Here is an 18,450-nt window from a genome sequence, read left to right as displayed (position 1 = left end):
AATTATTTTTCATACTTTTTTTAACTAGGCTCTGTCCTGTATAGGAAAATATTTCTACTTGTTCAGTCTCTGAAGATAAAAGTCCCATTTAAAGAGGGTACTGGATAATCCTTATTCATCACGTTAAATAGAGCATAAATCTTAATTATAAGTGACTGTGTGTTTAATACTTTATGAGCATTTGGATGTACATGAAAAGTTACTGATTATGATTGGGTTTTTAATTAGGTTTTCTACATGTTAGTTATAACTGGAGGCATAGTATTTTATAAGACTTGATACAAACAAATGAAATGACTTTCTGTTTGCTTTCTACCATTTTTATAATAGTTACTAAATTTTTAAGTGGTTTTAGTAATCCGTTATCCTGTTTTCTTTGATCTGTTTTTCTTTAGTTAGCGCAGGTTGTGCTTCTCCAGCCATTGTGTCTCATTCGCATCTGATGAACGCTTCTCTCACAAGCATTTAGACAAATCTGTATTCTGTTTTATAGCTGAAATGAAGACTCCAAAACGTAGGCAGCCGTTTGTCCCATTTGCTCTAAGAAATCATACCGGATGCACTCTGTGGTTTGCTACCCTAACTACAACACCTACTCGGTAAGAAGCTGTTGGGGGATCACTTTGACAATATTTCTCTGGCTTCTCTACCGTGTCAGCCGAACCCTATTGCTTGCAGTGCTTTTGTTTTCTTGCAGAGAAACATAGGCAACTCCCAGTCTTCCTTAGTTAAGAGCCTTTTCTTTGACCGTGAGATAGTTTTACTACTAAGAAAAGGATTATTTTTACTCAGGAGGCCCGAGAGAATTTGAAAATTTTTGAAATATTCGTGATGTGTATGTGTTTACTGCAGGACTGCTGTAGACTGAGGCAGATGAAAAAGCACTTGTGACTTGAAGTAGTAATTTTGTCAGGTTGTGAAATGATGTGATTCTCTTCACAGGGCTGCACTGTCTCACAGTGGGAGTCCAGGTGTTGTTCCTGAGGAAAACGGGACGTTGCTGGGTGATGCCCATAATGTCAGTGAATGGCAAGAAGTTATCACAGGGGAAGAGATTCCGTTTGAATTTGAAGCCAGAGGGAAACTCAGACACAGGTGAAGGGACCAGGCTGTGAGACGTGTTTTGACACACTCATGTGGAACATATAGGATCATAGTTGTTGGGACACTGGCAGATGTTAAATAGAAAGTGGATATTTTTTAAAATCTCCTGTTAATGTTTTGTTTTTAAATATTTAAAACTCCTGTATAGAGTGAAATTAGCAGTTTCTAGTAAGCAGCATATATTGCTGTTGGTGGCAGCCGTTTCTAGATGCGAGTTGGATCATTATAAGCTTTTAGAAGGACTTAGGGGCCTCAGTTACAAACCATATGTCCTTTATTCTGAAGGACTGGGGCTGGGGGTCTGCATTGGTTGTTGAGCGTGTTATCAGTGTTAAGAACTAGTAGAACTTGTTAACAAATACATAGCATGCTTTTATTTTTGCTTATATGACATAGTTGTACTTCTGTATGTTCATTAAGGAGGGTATAACAATTGAATGGACGTAAAATCGGGTCTGTCTTTATCCATGAAATGGAAAAAACTCTTGAGACAGTGAAACTCTTTTTTTCAGAATCCAGAGGATGTTCTTGGTTTGACCTGTTTGGCATTTACACTGTATAATAATGCTTAATAGTCATTTAACTTGATTTAACCTGGTAGGCACACGCATGATCTGAGAATTCATCAGTTGCAAGTGAGAGTAAATGGCTGGGAAGAAGTAAGTCCAGTATCTGTAGACAAAGTTGGAACGTTTTTCCGATATGCTGCACCAGATAAGAACACATCCTCTTCTACTGTAAGTTCTGATTTTGAGTGTTAGTTTTAATAGAGTATGTAATTTGAGAGTAATGATGTCTCCAAGATTTTGATCTTAAAGGAGCTGCTCTATGAGGTTGTCCTTTTTCCAGTTAGCTTGGATTGGGAGAGTTTGGAGATGCTCGGCTCCTGACTGGCAGTTTTATGCATAACAAAAACACAGAGCAGTCAGCAGTTAGTCTGTGCTTAGCAGTCAGAGCTTCCAGTGACAGAGCTAATATATTAGTGACGGTGTCGTGGACTCATGGAGACTGAGCTTTAAATCAGCACAGCATTTCAGCAGCTATTTTTATTTCATCTGTTGCAGGAATGCTTTTCATGTGTTTTAATTTATTTAAAATAAACAACACTGGCAATTTCCTGGAAGCCTGGCGTTGTTGAAATATGTGGCTGCTTAGACAAAATATACTTGTCATGAAGGAAAAATGCAGTTTTAATAATCAGCAGGCTGGCAGTTGGTGGTTGGGGCTCGATAAAAATGATTTTGTGGATTTTGAAACTAGTTACGTTTTGAGAAAAGCGACTGAAAATTGTTGAGCACTGGAGGAATTGCAGTTGAGATCTTTTTGGTATAAAGCAGGATTAGAATTTAATTTCATGATACTGCTGACAAGAGCCAGTAGTCTCTTATTTGAATAATTTCTGATGTTTTCATATTGAAGCGTGAAAAGCATCATCTCTGTGACTTGGTTATTGAAGGAAAAGGATGCGAATTAATGAGAATTGCTGTTCAGGACCATCTTCTATAGCTTCTTTTCTTCTTTTTCAACAAACCTCCTTCCTTCAGCTTCATTTCTTTTTAAAGCAGCATTACAAACAGGTTTTGCTAATATAGTTCTGACATGTTTTCCAAGCTGTACTGAAGATCAGAAACAGAAAGTGATGAAAATATTTAGTTTATTCTTCTGTAGTAATGTTCTGTATTACAACTGAGAGTAATATCTTAGAAGTTTAACAACTTTAACTTGTTTACTTTTCTCCCAGCTTGGAAGCCCAATAAGTAGAACAAATATAATACATCCACAAGTCTACGTGAGTATATATTTTCATTTTTTGAGAATTACTTAAATAAGATTAGCATAATTCTACAAGTGAACTGGCTTTTCCATCCTTCTAGAACCTTTTCAATAGAAAGGAAACAGAAGTCAAGCAAACAAAACAAACTTTCAAATCAGAACAAGTATTTAACATGACTCACCTTTCCTTACCAGTGTAAATGATTGGCTGAAGAACGGGTCTTAAATTCCAATATGTGAATTCCAGCATGTGAGCCCATATAAAATGTAGTTTTCAGGATCAAAGTGGCAATGACTTTGTGTAATGTAGGAGATGAAACACCACAGTAGAAGGGCAGCTAAGAGTGAAGAAAGTATGAATATTTTAAGAAAACACCACCTTAATTTTTAGTTTAACAGATAGGAATGATGAGTGACTGTTAATTATATGAGGCTTGGAATTCAGACACCATGAATTTATAAAATAATGTAATAGTGAGATAGCGTATGAAGTGTTCTTTAAGGATCTATATTGCTCTTATTTGAACTTGCATTGTTTTGAAAAAGATAGTGGAGTTAGTATTTGGAATTGCTTTTTCATGGTTAATTTTATTGTGTTTTGAGGAGGAGGTACAGGATTATAAATCATTATTATGAAACTATATATCCCTTAGGTGTTGCACATGGTTGGACTCAGTTGGCAAGTTTTTACTCCAGCAGTTACTGCTGCAAAAATGAGGTGTCCCTCTTCTAGATATCATCATTACCTGAGCTTTTTAATGCTTTTAAATATCTTCCAGTTTTCTTCATTGCCTCCAGTTCGTGTGGTGTTTGAAGTTACCATGGAGGGTAGCGCTCGGAAAGTGATAACAGTGCGCTCAGCCTTGATCGTGAAGAACAAGCTGGAAATACCAATGGAACTAAGACTAGATAGTCCTTCTGCTCCTGACAGTAAGTGGTGTACATTCCTCCATACTATTGGGAATTTTAGCTTCCTCCCCAAGAAGATTCACCACTGCCTCTAATGGCTGACAGCAAAGTAGACCTCCCTGGAGGGGAAATGGGAAATGTTAAGAACAAAATGGTCAGCAAGGTAAGGTAGAGAACCCAGTAGGATTTTTGCTTATTATTCAGGTTAAAAAGCTGAGACTTTGTAAAGACTGAGTCTTATTTCTGCATGTAGCATGTGGTATCTTTTAGCAGTAGTCAAGAAGGTTTCGGGTGTTTGCACGCAAAGGTGCAGTCTAGAAGTGTAGCGATACGCTGATAATGTACCCAAAACATAACAAATGAGGTCTTTTGAAATAAGCATTTTCATTAAAGCATCAAAGGAAAAAAATCTGCTGACAGATTGTTGATAGGGCTTAAAACAGCGGGTTGATGTTTGAAACATAAAGTAGCTAGTGTTTTGTGTTAAAACAAAACATGTTGCTTCAAAAATTTGAGACGTACTATTTGAAAATGTTATGCCTTTCAGTAAAGGGGCCTGTTTTGATACGTGTGTTTTCTTCTCTGGTTGCAGAACCTGTAGTTCTTCCAGCAGTTATGCCAGGAGATTCCTTTGCTATTCCGTTACATCTTACATCTTGGCGTTTGCAAGCCAGGCCAAAAGGAATGGGAGTCTTTTTCTGTAAGGCTCCAATTCATTGGACTAATGTTCAGAAGACGGCAGAAGTGTGTAGCAGCAAGCGAGAGTGTCATTCAATGGAGTCTGAAAATAGCCGATTTTTCAGGTAATTAAGACCTAATTATTTTTCTGTAAGCTGTGTTATCTTGTTCTGATAAGTGAAATACTGGAAAGTAAATAAGACAAAAGAAAACACTCAGAGATGAAAGCTTCTGCAGTTTAATGGGATGTTTTGTTTGGTTGAATAATGAGAAAGCATCGAAGGATAACTGCTGTATTTCTGCAGGGCTCCTTGAAGCCCCTCTGACAGTGCCTATTAGCAAATGTCTGAGAATACAAAGTAAGCACACTATTAATATTTATTGTAAAAAACAAAAGGTTAGAATGTGGACTTAGTGTTAAATTATCTAGTCTGTCTCACTGAGAATGATGAGTGGTTTGCCACAGTGTGTTCGCAAGTACTCACTCTTTGTCCTGAATGTCCCGTACTCCGTTCTAAGCCCAAAAATGTCACTGCATAGTGAGGACTTAATGGAATTTTGTAGTTATCTGATGTGATGGATTTAGGTATGCTCTCAATTTAGGAAATACTAGAATAGAGATTATGGAAGTTGTTTCAGGAAATGATTTTTTCATACTATATCGTTACTGCTGCATGTCAGTTCCATAGTTCATTTCTTAATATGCTGGTTTTGAATGTATCACGGGGAGGAAAATTAACAAATTATTTAAAATGAAGGTTTACTTACTCATTTTTTTACCTAAACTAATGAAAAACTGATGTGTCAGGTGGCCAAAGCAAGGATATACCTACTGGGAAGAAGGACACCTTCAGCATTAATGTTTAAGAACATGATTATAGTTTACTTTAATAGTTAAAGTCTTTTTTTAGTAATAGTCGATACCATGTTTCTGTGAGTTTATGGAAGTTGGTTTTAAAGTGGGTAATCTGTAAAAGCAATTTTCTGTTAGGTCTTTGAACAGATGAATTTTTTTGTGTGACTAAATTAATTCTTTGATTAAAATCAGGAAACTCCTGTTGTCTGAATGTTAGGCATGAATACAAAATACCTTATAATCAAACCCTGAAGTGATTATGTGGAGAACAATTCTAAATGCTGGTTTTGCTGTCAGTCCTGAAGTTACAGTCTGTTGTGGGATTTAGTGCAGTACACAAAGACAGGGTTCAATTACTCCATTGAGTCCATTGATGACTTCTCACATACTTCTGCCTTCACAGGTTTTGTGTCGCTATAAAGAAAGACAATTATCCGGATTACATGCCTTCCAACATATTTTCTGACAGCGCTAAACAGATTTTCAGACAGCCTGGGCATACTATTTATCTCTTGCCAACAGTGGTAATATGTAACTTGCTACCTTGTGAACTCGAGTTCTACGTTAAAGGAATGCCGATTAATGGGACGTTAAAGCCTGGCAAAGAGGCAGCTCTGCACACAGCTGATACATCTCAGAACATTGAGCTTGGTAAGGTTCTTTTTCACATACCACTTTCTGATCCTCCTAGAGTACCTCAATATAATTGTTTCTTGTACAAGGAACCCTAGTGCAAGAATGGAAAAATTAAAAAATGGAAAACATTTATATGATTATTTCATTGGGTTGCAGGGCTTCTTATAGTTAATAACCAAGTGCACACATCCAAAAATAATACTAATATTGCCATCATTCCCCCAAATGTCTTGGTCTGTTCCTTATTGGGCTCTTTTCTCATTTTCCTGAGAGTGGAAACAGTGGAAACTGGAGAGAACAGTGATAAAGAAGGGAATAAATCAAATAAGTTCCCAGTGTTTTGTGTGGTTTTGCTGTTTTCTTTCTAATGGAAAAAGTTGGTGTTGAGAGTATGTATGGAATTATTCAGCACTGGCTGGACTTCTGATGCCTAAAGCAGTAATTAGCCCTAAGCAGGGTTCTTTACAGAACTTTTTTTCCTCTTTGTGACTTAAATTGAAGCATTTCTTCCTGACGTCAGAGGTTATTACACTGGGCAGATTTAAATGTTAATCTGGGTAAGGTGTATGAAATATTCAGAAAGATCAAGCCAGACGAAACACCAGCCCGTCTGCTTATCAGAAACTAATGTTTCTGTGTGGGTGATGTTTCATTTTGTTTTGTTTTGGTTTTGTAGGCGTATTGCTAGAAAACTTCCCGATCTGCAAAGAGCTGTTGATCCCTCCTGGGACACAAAACTACATGGTGCGGATGCGATTGTATGATGTCAACAAACGACTGCTGAATCTGACCATAAGGATTGTATGTCGTGCTGAAGGTTCTCTAAAAATACTAATTTCAGCACCATATTGGTTAATCAACAAAACAGGCAAGTTTACAGTATTTTCTATCATAGCTGTAATCATGAACTGGGAAATAAAGATTTCATGCAGTGTTTTGATTTGCTTTCTAGCCAAACAGAGCTTTCAAACACTACTTAAGAGGAATTAAAGTTGCAGGAATTCTTTAATTTTTTTTTACAGCAGCTATTGTTTGATGAATGTTACAGCAGATAACGTAGACATTTTAGTTGCTCTATTGCAGATTTTCAAACATGAGCTATTATACCTCTAAATAAATCAACACAGATTTAGACCACTGTTAAAACTGTCATTTTCAAAGACTGAAATGCCTTGAGAAAGCAGCAGCTCTAAATTACAGTTGTTCTATGTTAAGATCCATTGACACTTTCTCGTTTTAATTTGTGCAAAAGTGAAGTGTAGTTTGACACTCTATTTTTTGTGTTTACATAAAGGATTACCACTTATCTTCAGACAAGATAATGCAAAAACAGATGCTGCAGGTCAGTTTGAAGAGCACGAGCTTGCTAGAAGCCTCAGCCCACTTCTCTTCTGTTATGCTGATAAAGAACAGCCAAACTTGTAAGTAATACCACAAGAAGGGCAGACAAGGAGGAACTTTACAAAGTATGAAAGTAATTCACAGAGGATTAGGTGCTGGTATATTAGTAAGAATATAATGCAGGAAAAGTCTTTCCCTCTTAAGATGACCTGTTAAGTTATTAAGTTTCTAAATACTAAAATAAGCAAGTCCACGTGCAGCAGAGCTACTGTGATTCTGATATAAAAGGAAATGGCAGCATTTTGGAAAGGAGACTTTTCAGCTACTTAACTGGCATCAAGGAGAGAACTCGCTTTTTCCATGAAAATAAGAAAGAACATGATTTCAAGTAAATTTATCTGAAATGTGGGATTTTTGTTCACATGAACAACAGTTAAATTTATCACAAAAATTTATTTGAAATTTTTTTTTTTTTCTTTCAAATAAAAAAGACACACAGATGTTGTGGTTAATCAGTCTGAACATTACCAAGCCTTTTACATGACATGGTCACTGAGTCTTGACCAATATGTTAAAAGAGCTTATGGCAGAAACGCAGAATTAATTACTCAAGAAGAGATTTATCGTGGCTTCTGATGCTTTTATATTAAAACACAGGTGTTCCTTTTTGTATCTGGGTATGTGTCTGATCATCAGCGTCGTGTTGATATCTGATCCTTCACTTAAATGAGTAAATCTTTGTGTTTTCTTCTTACCCTTAGTTGCACAATGCGGGTTGGAAAAGGAATCCATCCTGAAGGTATGCCTGGCTGGTGCCAGGGTTTCTCCCTGGATGGTGGTAGTGGTGTCAGAGCCCTGAAAGTGATCCAACATGGAAACCGGCCAGGCCTCATTTATAACATTGGTATGTGTTGGTAGGAACATTGGAGAAATACTGTACAACTTGGTAGGACATGAAGTCAGTGACACCAGAAACAGAACAATTACAGCAGGGAAACATAAGTTGTTAAAGGTTTTTGAGGGTCCAGAGAAAATTATTAAACGAAAAGAAACTATTCTGAGTATCTTTACATCTTCATTTTGAATTTCATTAGCTTAAAAATCAGTTTTCAGTTATTTTTATTTTTACATTTCATCGAGTGTTAATAATTGCATATACAAACTGTTATTTCTGTGTCTTTATTCCCTCTGTAACTTATTTCTAAGTACATTTGAAATCCCACCACATTACTGTCTTTGATGATTCTGAGTGTCTATATACTGTAACCATTCAGCCATGTGCTACGTCTGTGGTTTTTGCTTTGTGGTGCCTCTGTAGGCTGATGTGGAGGAGTGCAACTTCTGTCTTCCTTGTGCTCCTAGTATACATAAAGTACAATTACCTTGGAAGCTTTTAGTTTTTAATTAAATGACAGTTTGGAAGTTACGCCCCAGTGATTTTTGAGGAATTTTTCATATGTTTAGAAGTGAAAATTTACTTGTGATTGGAAATATTTTTTTTTTATCTTCGGTGCTTATGATTCTCAAGTTGTACTTGAGAAACAGAGGGTTACAGATGGCATAAAATTATGTTTACTGTTTAAAATAATGTTTCAATATGGCAGTGGTATGGCAGAAACAGCGCATCTCAGGAGCCCAAGAAAAAGAACTTTTGTTACGTGAAATATATTGTGGCAGATGTCTTTTGTTTGCTCTTGTAAACAACAGCTTTATTTTTAACTTGTTTTTATTACTAGGTATTGACATTAAAAAAGGCAGAGGCCGTTATATTGATACATGCATGGTAACATTTGCGCCCCGTTACCTGTTAGATAATAAATCAACCTACAAGCTTGCCTTTGTTCAGCGGGAGTTTGCCAGAGGTCGGGTAAGAGGCTTCCTTTTTGTTACCTGTTATTGCAATACCTGGAGTTAGTCACAGCGTCTTCTCACCAAAAAGAACACAGACATTTTACCTGAAAGTGTTCTTGGCTGGTTACGAGGATCTTTCTCATTATTCTAATACCAGCATCAACCTAACAGAATAATTGCTGTTTTTATATTTGAGAGGTACATAGATTAATACTGTATTTTTTAATACCTACAGGATATGTATTTACCAATTTCTGTTACTAGGGAACATCCAATCCTGATGGCTATATCTCCACACTGCCTGGTTCCAGCGTCGTGTTCCACTGGCCACGTAACGATTATGATCAACTATTATGCGTGAGACTAATGGATGTCCCAAACTGCATTTGGTCTGGGGGCTTTGAGGTCAACAAAAATAACTCGTTCCATATTAATATGAGGTAGTTATTATATATAAATCTTCTGTAGCATACTTCTATTTTTTGGTAGAAGCAGCTGTTTAACACTTAAGACTGTGGGTAACAGATCAGGAACCCACTTCTCTTGCACTTGTTTGTTCCTGTTCAGGGACACCCTGGGAAAATGTTACTTCTTAAGAGTAGAAATTACTCTTCAAGGAGCCACATACCACATTGCGTTCAGTGACACAGATCAGTTACCGCCACCTTTCCGCATAGACAATTTTTCCAAGGTAAGAGAGTAAAAAATCACATTTTTTTTGTTTTATTTTTTAGTAAATAAAGTAGTTATTTTATATTTGTTAGACAAAGGAGCTGACTAGCTTGTGTAATGAAATAACATGTCTATAGCAAGAAGTACTTGTATATAATAGTTGTGATTTTTTGAAGTTTTAGTAAAAATTGGTAGTACTCAGCTACTTCATCTTGTTAAATAATAGTGCTAACATTGTGGCTTTCATAAGTGCATTAAAAGTCTTACAATACAAGGAAGAGCATTATTACTAATGAGAAAATGATGCTGGGGTGATAGCTGGTAATCTGTTCTGTTATTTTCAGCACTTGAATAACCTGTAAAAAGAAACTGGGCTACTGCTGCCACTTTCTTTCTCTCTGTCTTTAGGCTTCCATGTCAGTGATTATAAAAATCAGAGAATTTACTTTGCATATTTTACAGTAACTTGCCGACTGCCTTGTGATCAGAGCAGGAGACAGAGCTCTTAATAGCTCTTGGTTCTCATTCTGGATTTTGGTACTGAAGTGTTACATAGAACTGGGCAAGTCTCCTAATTTTGATTAGGAGGGTTTGAGATGCTACCATGGGACTAGAGACATTTTGAACCATGGATGACACATAAAAGCAAAGATGACATTTCTCATCCCTTTGAGACTATCTTTAATTGAGACTCAAATGGAAGAAAATGCATATGAAACCATTGGGGAGGGGGGAAGAAGTGAGCTGAACATGTCTCAGTGATCAACTCCTGAAAAATGAACAAATGATAGCAAAAAATCTGTCCGATTAACGATTTCTGTGTGAAACTAAATCTTCTTTCATAACTGTTGCAGGTCCCAGTTGTTTTTAATCAGCACGGTGTTGTCGAGCCAAGGCTATACACTGAAGTGAAGCCCATGACCTCTCTGGATTATGCATGGGATGAACCTGTTCTGCCACCTTTTATAATGCTGACAGTGAAAGGGGCCGGCTCCTCAGAAATCGTCTGTAGCATGAATGACTTCCAAGACAGCAAGCAGCTTTACTATGAGAACTTCATTTATATTGCTGCTAGATATACTTTCTCAGGGTAATTATTTATATATTAGATGAAAATATGTTGAATATTGCTGGTGTTCTTTAGGCTTTATGTGAATATTCTCTTCATGGTTGCCGTTTGGAAGTTTTTCAAATGCAGCTAAACTTTTGCCAACCTTGTAGCTAGCAGAAGAAATGCCAAAATGCAGAGGCTGAGTTTGGCAGTTGGTAAGCTGTGTATCTTACCTTGTTTGGTTGTGGTAACTTAGCTTTATAGGTGCAGCTTGCCATGGTTTATTTTGTCACACAGTGAGAAAGATTGAGCATATGGCATGTTCTGTGACCCCACTGTCTGGTCTTAGAAGACCGGGGATGTTCAGGGTCATGTCTGGGGGCTTAATTTAATTTGGTGGAATAAGAACACTTGACTACAGGACATAACCTATTTATGACATGCCTGTGAATTTTAAACTTGCAGTAGTTTATATGCTATTAAAGACAGCTACGGGAGCTTGATACATGCTTTGTTGCTTTCCTTAATATAAGGTAGAATATTTTCTTTGGAATTCGTCTTACTTGCCCGTGAAGTTCCTAGTCGCAGTGTGAAATTAAAACCCCTTTTAAGAATGTACTCAAATTGACAAATTACACTGGTAATTCCACAAACAACAAGAGGAAATAAACCCAATATAAATTTTTGTCTGATTGGCTATATTGAAAGCGTAACCTTCCTCAACTGGATTTTGGTATAGATCTAATTCAATCTACAGAGGAAGCAGCTACTCTGAATAAACATGATGATGTCTTCTTGGTATTCTAGTTTACAGGAGCCAGGTGTAAGACCAGTTGCTTCGAATAAGGATGCTGCATATGCAGAGCTTGTCCTTGATGTTTCTCCAAAGACTCAACGAGTTGTACTGAAAAAGAAGGTACCAAGAAACATTTGATTTTATTAAAATATTGTTGCTATGTGCTGAAGTAAAATCATGTGGTGGGAGAAGGAAAAAAATAAAAACATTTTCATGACGACTTTTAAAAGATGGAGACAGACTCCACTGAAAGTGACAGGTTATTGCAGTTCAGGTTGCCTGAATTATGGTGGTGCTTCCGTATAAGACTTTTATGGGAGTAAGGGAGACAGAAAAGGGAACTGGAATAAAAGTAGTAAGGAACGTTGTAAATGCCTCTGAGACAACCAAGTGTGGTAATTGTATGTTGGAGGTTCTAATGAAGTTACAAGGAAGGGTATGCTTCCTTTTTGGTTGCATTGTAAGCTAAGTCTTCTATTTCTGGAGCTCTTAAGAAACAGAAACTGTATTGAAATATTGCTGAGATTAAAAATAGCTTGTAAATACAGCTCTGTATCTAACAGTGCTAACGTAGGATGCATATTCATTGAATATCAGAGTTTAATTGGAAGTTTTTATACAAATTAGTTTCTAATTCAGGGCTCTGAAGTTACACAAGTCATTCCAAGAATTATAATTCAAAGCATCTGGTAGCAAAACAGAAGAGAGAAGTTTGCTCTGTACTGCTGTGTTCATTTAAATGTTGAATTTTTATGCAATAGGAGCCAGGAAAACGATCCCAGCTTTGGAGAATGACGGGCACAGGAATGCTTTGCCATGAAGGTTCTTCAGTTCCTCATAACCCCCAGAAATCTTCTCCTCGGTCTGTGGACTCTTGCATGATTTTAGATATTGCAGGTCTGGCAGCTGTCACAGATAACAGGTATTGCAAATAGTTTCTCAGGAAACTGATGTAGATTCTAACTGTGTCTTTGAAAGCATCCTTAACATGAGATTCTCTGAATAAACAAACAAGTTATTCTGAAGGCTTGTGGAAGAGCTGGATTTTATCCGTCTTTGTTAACGGACGTCATGATCACTTTTGTGACTTGACTAATGTATTTTCAGCAGCAGATTGTTAAAAGAGCACTTCGGAAGTGAGATTAGGAAAATGAGGTTGAACAAAATTAGAGTAAGTGTTCGCCATTGACACATCTCAAGAGAAAAACTGACAAGTTGTAATCCTCTAAGTACTGGGTGGCATGTGTTTGTTGCAGGTACGAGCCTCTGATGTTGAGAAAGCCTGATCGACGGCGCAGCACTACCCAGACATGGAGTTTTCGTGATGGAAAGTTGACCTGTGGTATTCATGGACTTGTTGTCCAGGTCAGCACTGATTATATGTTGAACTTGTTTTGACTGTCGATTAAACATGAGTTACCAAAAGCTTTAGTAATATCAAGTAAAATGCTGCTGGAGTGCTTTTCTTTTAGTTTTGAAGAGTAAGAAATGTGTTCATTTCCCTCACACCCAGACTACCCAGTTTGGGATGGAGTCTCAGACAACTTTCTTCTCCAGCTGTGTAAGGAGAGGAAAGTAAAATCCACTTTTAAATTCATGTATGTATATAGTTATCTGAAGCGTTACCTATCACTTAAGTGGTTTTTTTTTCCATACTCTTACTTTTCCTCCAGGCAAAGGGAGGAATAGTAGGTCTTCACGATGGAGCAGAAGTTGTTCTTGGTCCTGATACTTCACTTGAACTTTTGGGGCCAGTTCCACCTGAACAGCAGTTCATAAACCAGAAGATGAGGCCTGGGTCAGGAGTACTAGCTGTTAGAGTCATCCCGGATGGGCCAACTAGAGTTCTACAGGTGAAGGTCCTTCATTAACTAGAATCTAGTTTCATTATTTGCTTGTACTTGAAATCCCTTTTTCTGTATTGCATCTCTAAATTCTTACAAAAAGTTAACTTTATAATGACGTGAAGGGGGAGGGGTATATCATAAACCAGAAATAATTACCACAGAAGTTTTCGTTTTTCAATTTTATAAGGTGGGACAAAATAGCTGTTACTTATAAGTAGGAAAGTGATCATTGTAGTAATTTATTTGTTTATCAGGTAACGGATTTTAACCAACGTCGAAATGATCGTTTATCCAGTGAAGGAGATGAACTTCCCGTTACGGAACAAGATCTACGCAAGTTAAAAAATCCAGATGCGGAGCAGGAATTAGAAGTAAGATATTACAACTCCTTTATTTGTCATTTTCATTTCTAGGTTCTAGAGGGAGGTCAGAGGGGTTGTTCGTTAGCTTTTCCCCGTGATGACCCCTTGTTATGAACTTGTAGATTTTCCTGCTAAAACTCCTCATTCTTAGAAGTTGGGTTTATATGTCTTAACACTTTATTCAAAGACTAAACGACAATGAGCTGTTCAGCCTCTCTAGAGGAGAGTCTAAAAAAGTAACTGCTTTGCAGAAGTATGTATTCAGCATCACAGGTTTTTTTCAGTGTTAGTTTGTTAATGTGTTTTTTTTTCCTATCTCCAAATATTCTTTTCTCAGGTGCTTGTGAAACTGGAAGGTGGAATAGGATTGTCTTTGGTCAACAAAGTTCCTGAAGAGCTAGTATTTGCAAGCCTCACAAGAATTCATGTCCACTACACACACCTGCCAACAAGTCAGGTGCTGGAGCTCAGTGTGCAAGACATACAGGTATTTGCCAATTTGAAACAAATTTATTTGTTCACAGGTCTTCTGCAATTTTTGTTGTCGTAATAGGTTTGAAAAACATGCAGAGCTGTTACTGAGATTTCAGTTCCTAAATATCATAGAAGTTTCTATTAGCATCAATGTTTCCTTTTTTCATTGTTCCCTACTTAGTTAAGACAATGATACACTGTATTTCATGGCATTGATTTCTTTTAGGCAAGTTAGAATCTTTTTTTTTTTTGTTTCTCCCTTCCTGTTTCTTGGTTCTTTGTTACAGGTTTTGTTTGTTGGTAGCTATAACCATGTTTTTAAAAGGAGGACATTTCTGTGTATATTTTAGCATGGTCTCAGTGGCCATCAATAACCAAGTATATTCAGTATCTCCCTGGCCCAGGGACTACATATTTCTGAAAGCTTCTAAGTCCTCAGTTAAAGAGGATCAATTTTGCTGTTTATTGTCACCTATTCAGATTTTGTTGTCTGTCTTGTCCACTCTGTAGGTGGACAACCAGCTTATTGGCACCACGCAGCCTTTTATGCTCTTTCTGACACCTAAGATGAGTGAAAATGAACCCATGGAGACTGGTCCTGCGGTGCAAGTAAATGCAATGAAATTTCCCAGTAAAAATGCACTGACTGATATATACAAGGTAAACCACAATCTTTTGATTGTGCCACGTGGGTATTAATTACTCTATTTAAATGACCTTTCCTGTTCCTAATTTTTACTAGAATCTGAATTAAATAATTTGTGAAGTACACATTGTTGAATTAATACTGAGGCTTAAAGGATGCTATATACACCTACAGTACAGTGATGAACAGAATAATATGTTAAAAAATATAACAGATTAGGCCAGGCTCCTGTTTGTCCATGTCTGTGACCTTACTTCATTCTCACCTCAGAACTCATAGGTGCCATTGTAGCACAGTGAACCAGAATATCTGGCTACACTTTTCATGAGTTGTGTACAAGGTTATTATTTCTCTCTGATAAGCTGTTATCTTGCAGCATAAAACCTGCTCCATGTACTGCAGCTATTGATGTTGTTTGGAAATTTGCACTGTGAGGGCAATACTGAGTTGGTTATCAAGGCCTGTTTTCTCACTTGGAATCTTCACCCTTGTATTTTGATGCTATTTTGAAAAACAGCCGATTTTGATGTTGGAAAGCAGCTAAACATCAGATTCTGAAGTGTTAGTATTAGGTAATGAAGCACAATACCTTCCAAAAAATTGAAACAATCATCACTAGTTGTAGGTAACTTTAAGTAAAGAAAACTACAAACAACATTTTGAAGGTGGGAATCTTATTACGAATCCATTCCAGTGAAAATATTCTGTTGAAGTAGAACACATTGTCCTATTTAATAGCTTACATGGATCATATTTCTAGTGTTAATGCTGTAAACTGAGACTTGTTTATCTTCGTAGCATCTGATGATCACTGCTCGAAAGTTCACAGTTCAAATTGAGGAGAAACTACTTCTGAAGCTGTTGAGTTTCTTTGGCTATGATCAGTCTGAATCAGGTATAGTATAAAATAAAAAAGACCAGTTGTACAGTATACAGAAATATTATGATCTTTGCATATAAAATAAGTTCAAAACACTTAGCAACTCTTAGCTGCTTGGAAACTTCCACTGTTGAACAGAAAGCAGGAAAGCGAATGTCTCAGTGGCCCCTGTAAGAGCTGTTCACGTATATCGTGCTTGTTACAGGATTCAGGTAATGACCCGTGTAACACGCTGTTGTCCAGCACACGGTGGCTGAGCTGAGCCTCTGTGGGAAGGAGTTTAGTATCCATCTTGAGTTTCTGTATCTGGATTCATGTAAATTGGGATAAAAGAAATTGTGTTATTAATTTAGCAAACCACTTTGTTTAGTAATGTTTGTTTATTTAAACCCAAGGCTAGAAATGGGATCTCTGTTCATTTGTTCCTTGGGCAGTTCCTCTTGCTTAACTTGAAGGAAAATTTTGGCTGTCTGACCTTTTAGTTGTGGCATCCATACCCCTGGCTTTAATTGTAATACAAGTTTTCTTCCATTCAGTGAGGCAAGGCAGAGCTCTTGAATCTTCTAACCTCATAGATGTTGTTCTAATCCCTCTATTGTAGGGTTTATCTGTACTTTGGAAACTTTCTGGAACGTCTGTTTTGGAGTGGCAATTGAAAAAGTCACTTTTATTATGCAGTAGGGTGTGTAGGGTTATATAATAACTGTTGCAGGAAAAAACTATTTTGGGCATGATTCAAAATGTGGACAAGCCTACAAATGAAGCTGGGGAGTGCTGTGTCTTGCTAATCCACAGTATCTTCTGAATTGTCTCTGAAAAAATACGAGTATTACATTTCCCAGTGTCACAGAGGACTTAAAGACTTAGATTTGTAGTGATGAAGAAGAAATAACGATTTTGAGTTTTGCTCTTATGCTGTTTACTAATCTGTCAGTTGCTGTGGTTTACCCTGACGCTTTTGCTGGTTTTTTGTTTCCTTACTGTATAGTCTTTGTAGTTTATCCGCTGATGCTGATGATGTCATTTACATTCAACATGTTTAATTGTTCAACCTGCGTTATAAGACTTTGTCATCTTTTGTTTTCCCCCTGCCTTCTCACACCACCAAGACGCTCTTAGAAATAACACATGAACCTGTTAGTGTCAACCAGATTTGGCTCACTCTGTACATAAATTGATTTATTGAGTGTCTTCCATGTAGGCATTTTGTCCTTCTGTAGCGATAATTGAAAAGATTGTGGAAGCAAAGCAAACTTTGCTTGCTTTGTACATTGTATTGGTAGTTGAGTGTGTAAGGAAGTATAGAGAAGTAGAGAGAGGAAAACACATTGTAAGACCATGACTGCACAGTAGGAAACATTGTGTAGTTACATTTGCACCACCTTGCTTCTGTATGCTGACAAAGATAAATTAGAAGCAAGACGATAACCTCAAATAATTTAATCTTGGATAACTTTTTTTTTTATCTAGCTACACACATTCAGGTTTTAGAGATGCAGGCAGATCTGAAAAAATATTCTTGAGCCTCAGAGGTCAACTTCATGTCACAAGGCATGAGTAATTCTGCTGGCTACACTAGCAGTCGCACATACTTTTTATTTGTACAGAGAAACTATTAACTCTTTCCAGAGTATGCATTCATAACCCCACATTTATTTATATATAATCTATTCCGATTCCTGTGTTTTGTCTGGATGCAGAGGTTGAAAAGTATGATGAAAACCTCCATGAAAAGGTTGTTGAACAAGGTGGAGGACAAAAGCGATACTACTTTGAAAATCTGAAAATTAGTGTGCCTCAAATAAAGTTGAGTGTCTTCACTTCCAACAAGCTCCCTTTGGATCTCAAGGTACGCCAGAGCATTCACAGAGTGTGCTTCCAAGTCAAGAGGTTCTGTTGTAGGAGGAAAAGGGAACAGCAGCTTTAACTTACTACTATTAATTTCCATTTACTCTTCCATTATTTAAGTTACAAATAATAGAAGTTCCAATAACTTCTATTATTTAATTTGCATAATTTCCAGTCTCTCCTGTAATATTATTTCATTTTTGTTATTTCAGCTGAAGTACAGCCAGCTTCACCTAATAACTCACTATTTTACAAAGGATCCTAGGTACATTGATGGTAGTGTAAAGAGGCTTAAAGGGAATGACTGGCATATGGGAGGGCTGAAGAAAACCAGGAAGTTACTCAACTTAGGGAGCCAAAATGCAGAACAACTCTGAGTGTTTTCATCCAAAAAATGTTGTCTCATTGGAGTTGGAAGGTTTGCATGAGCACTGTGCGATTTGGTTCAATATTAAAGTGAATTCAGATTGAATATTGACTTAGGTAGAAAATCTGGTCCTTTTCATGTGGCACAGTCACTCAAGTGAACCAGGGATTCCAAATTACAGCAAGAAGATAATCTCATCCAGTGTTCCCAACCTGTGTGTTGGGACCTTCCTGGACATAACAAGGTGGCAAGTCACCAGTATTTCAGTTCCCTCTCAGCTAATACAATGAATTTCCTCCAAGGTGGGGGAGTTTAAACGAAACCAACCAACCAAACTATAAAAAACCCTCCCCACTGTG

General features: G+C 37.2%; 1 protein-coding gene across 7 annotated transcripts in view; it reads left to right on the top strand.

Annotated features, from left to right (window-relative positions):
- Window positions 1-18,450, top strand: part of VPS13D (vacuolar protein sorting 13 homolog D) — a 94,447-nt gene that overhangs the window by 38,371 nt on the left and 37,626 nt on the right. For all 7 annotated transcript variants that reach the window (XM_068414978.1, XM_068414976.1, XM_068414977.1 and 4 more), the window contains 23 exons: window positions 494-599; window positions 943-1,095; window positions 1,706-1,841; window positions 2,846-2,893; window positions 3,657-3,807; window positions 4,379-4,589; window positions 5,724-5,971; window positions 6,633-6,824; window positions 7,251-7,377; window positions 8,059-8,201; window positions 9,034-9,164; window positions 9,413-9,588; window positions 9,716-9,839; window positions 10,675-10,910; window positions 11,679-11,787; window positions 12,429-12,589; window positions 12,924-13,032; window positions 13,341-13,520; window positions 13,769-13,885; window positions 14,214-14,363; window positions 14,861-15,010; window positions 15,795-15,891; window positions 17,577-17,725. In XM_068414978.1, the coding sequence (XP_068271079.1) occupies window positions 494-599; window positions 943-1,095; window positions 1,706-1,841; window positions 2,846-2,893; window positions 3,657-3,807; window positions 4,379-4,589; window positions 5,724-5,971; window positions 6,633-6,824; window positions 7,251-7,377; window positions 8,059-8,201; window positions 9,034-9,164; window positions 9,413-9,588; window positions 9,716-9,839; window positions 10,675-10,910; window positions 11,679-11,787; window positions 12,429-12,589; window positions 12,924-13,032; window positions 13,341-13,520; window positions 13,769-13,885; window positions 14,214-14,363; window positions 14,861-15,010; window positions 15,795-15,891; window positions 17,577-17,725 (3,404 nt within the window). The remainder of the gene's footprint in view (window positions 1-493; window positions 600-942; window positions 1,096-1,705; window positions 1,842-2,845; window positions 2,894-3,656; window positions 3,808-4,378; window positions 4,590-5,723; window positions 5,972-6,632; window positions 6,825-7,250; window positions 7,378-8,058; window positions 8,202-9,033; window positions 9,165-9,412; window positions 9,589-9,715; window positions 9,840-10,674; window positions 10,911-11,678; window positions 11,788-12,428; window positions 12,590-12,923; window positions 13,033-13,340; window positions 13,521-13,768; window positions 13,886-14,213; window positions 14,364-14,860; window positions 15,011-15,794; window positions 15,892-17,576; window positions 17,726-18,450) is intronic.

Source organism: Nyctibius grandis, chromosome 17 (genome assembly GCF_013368605.1).
Source record: "Nyctibius grandis isolate bNycGra1 chromosome 17, bNycGra1.pri, whole genome shotgun sequence".
Classification (NCBI taxonomy): Eukaryota; Metazoa; Chordata; class Aves; order Nyctibiiformes; family Nyctibiidae; genus Nyctibius; species Nyctibius grandis.
The sequence above is the reverse complement of the archived record's forward strand: the minus strand, read 5'-3'. Positions and strand labels throughout refer to the sequence as shown.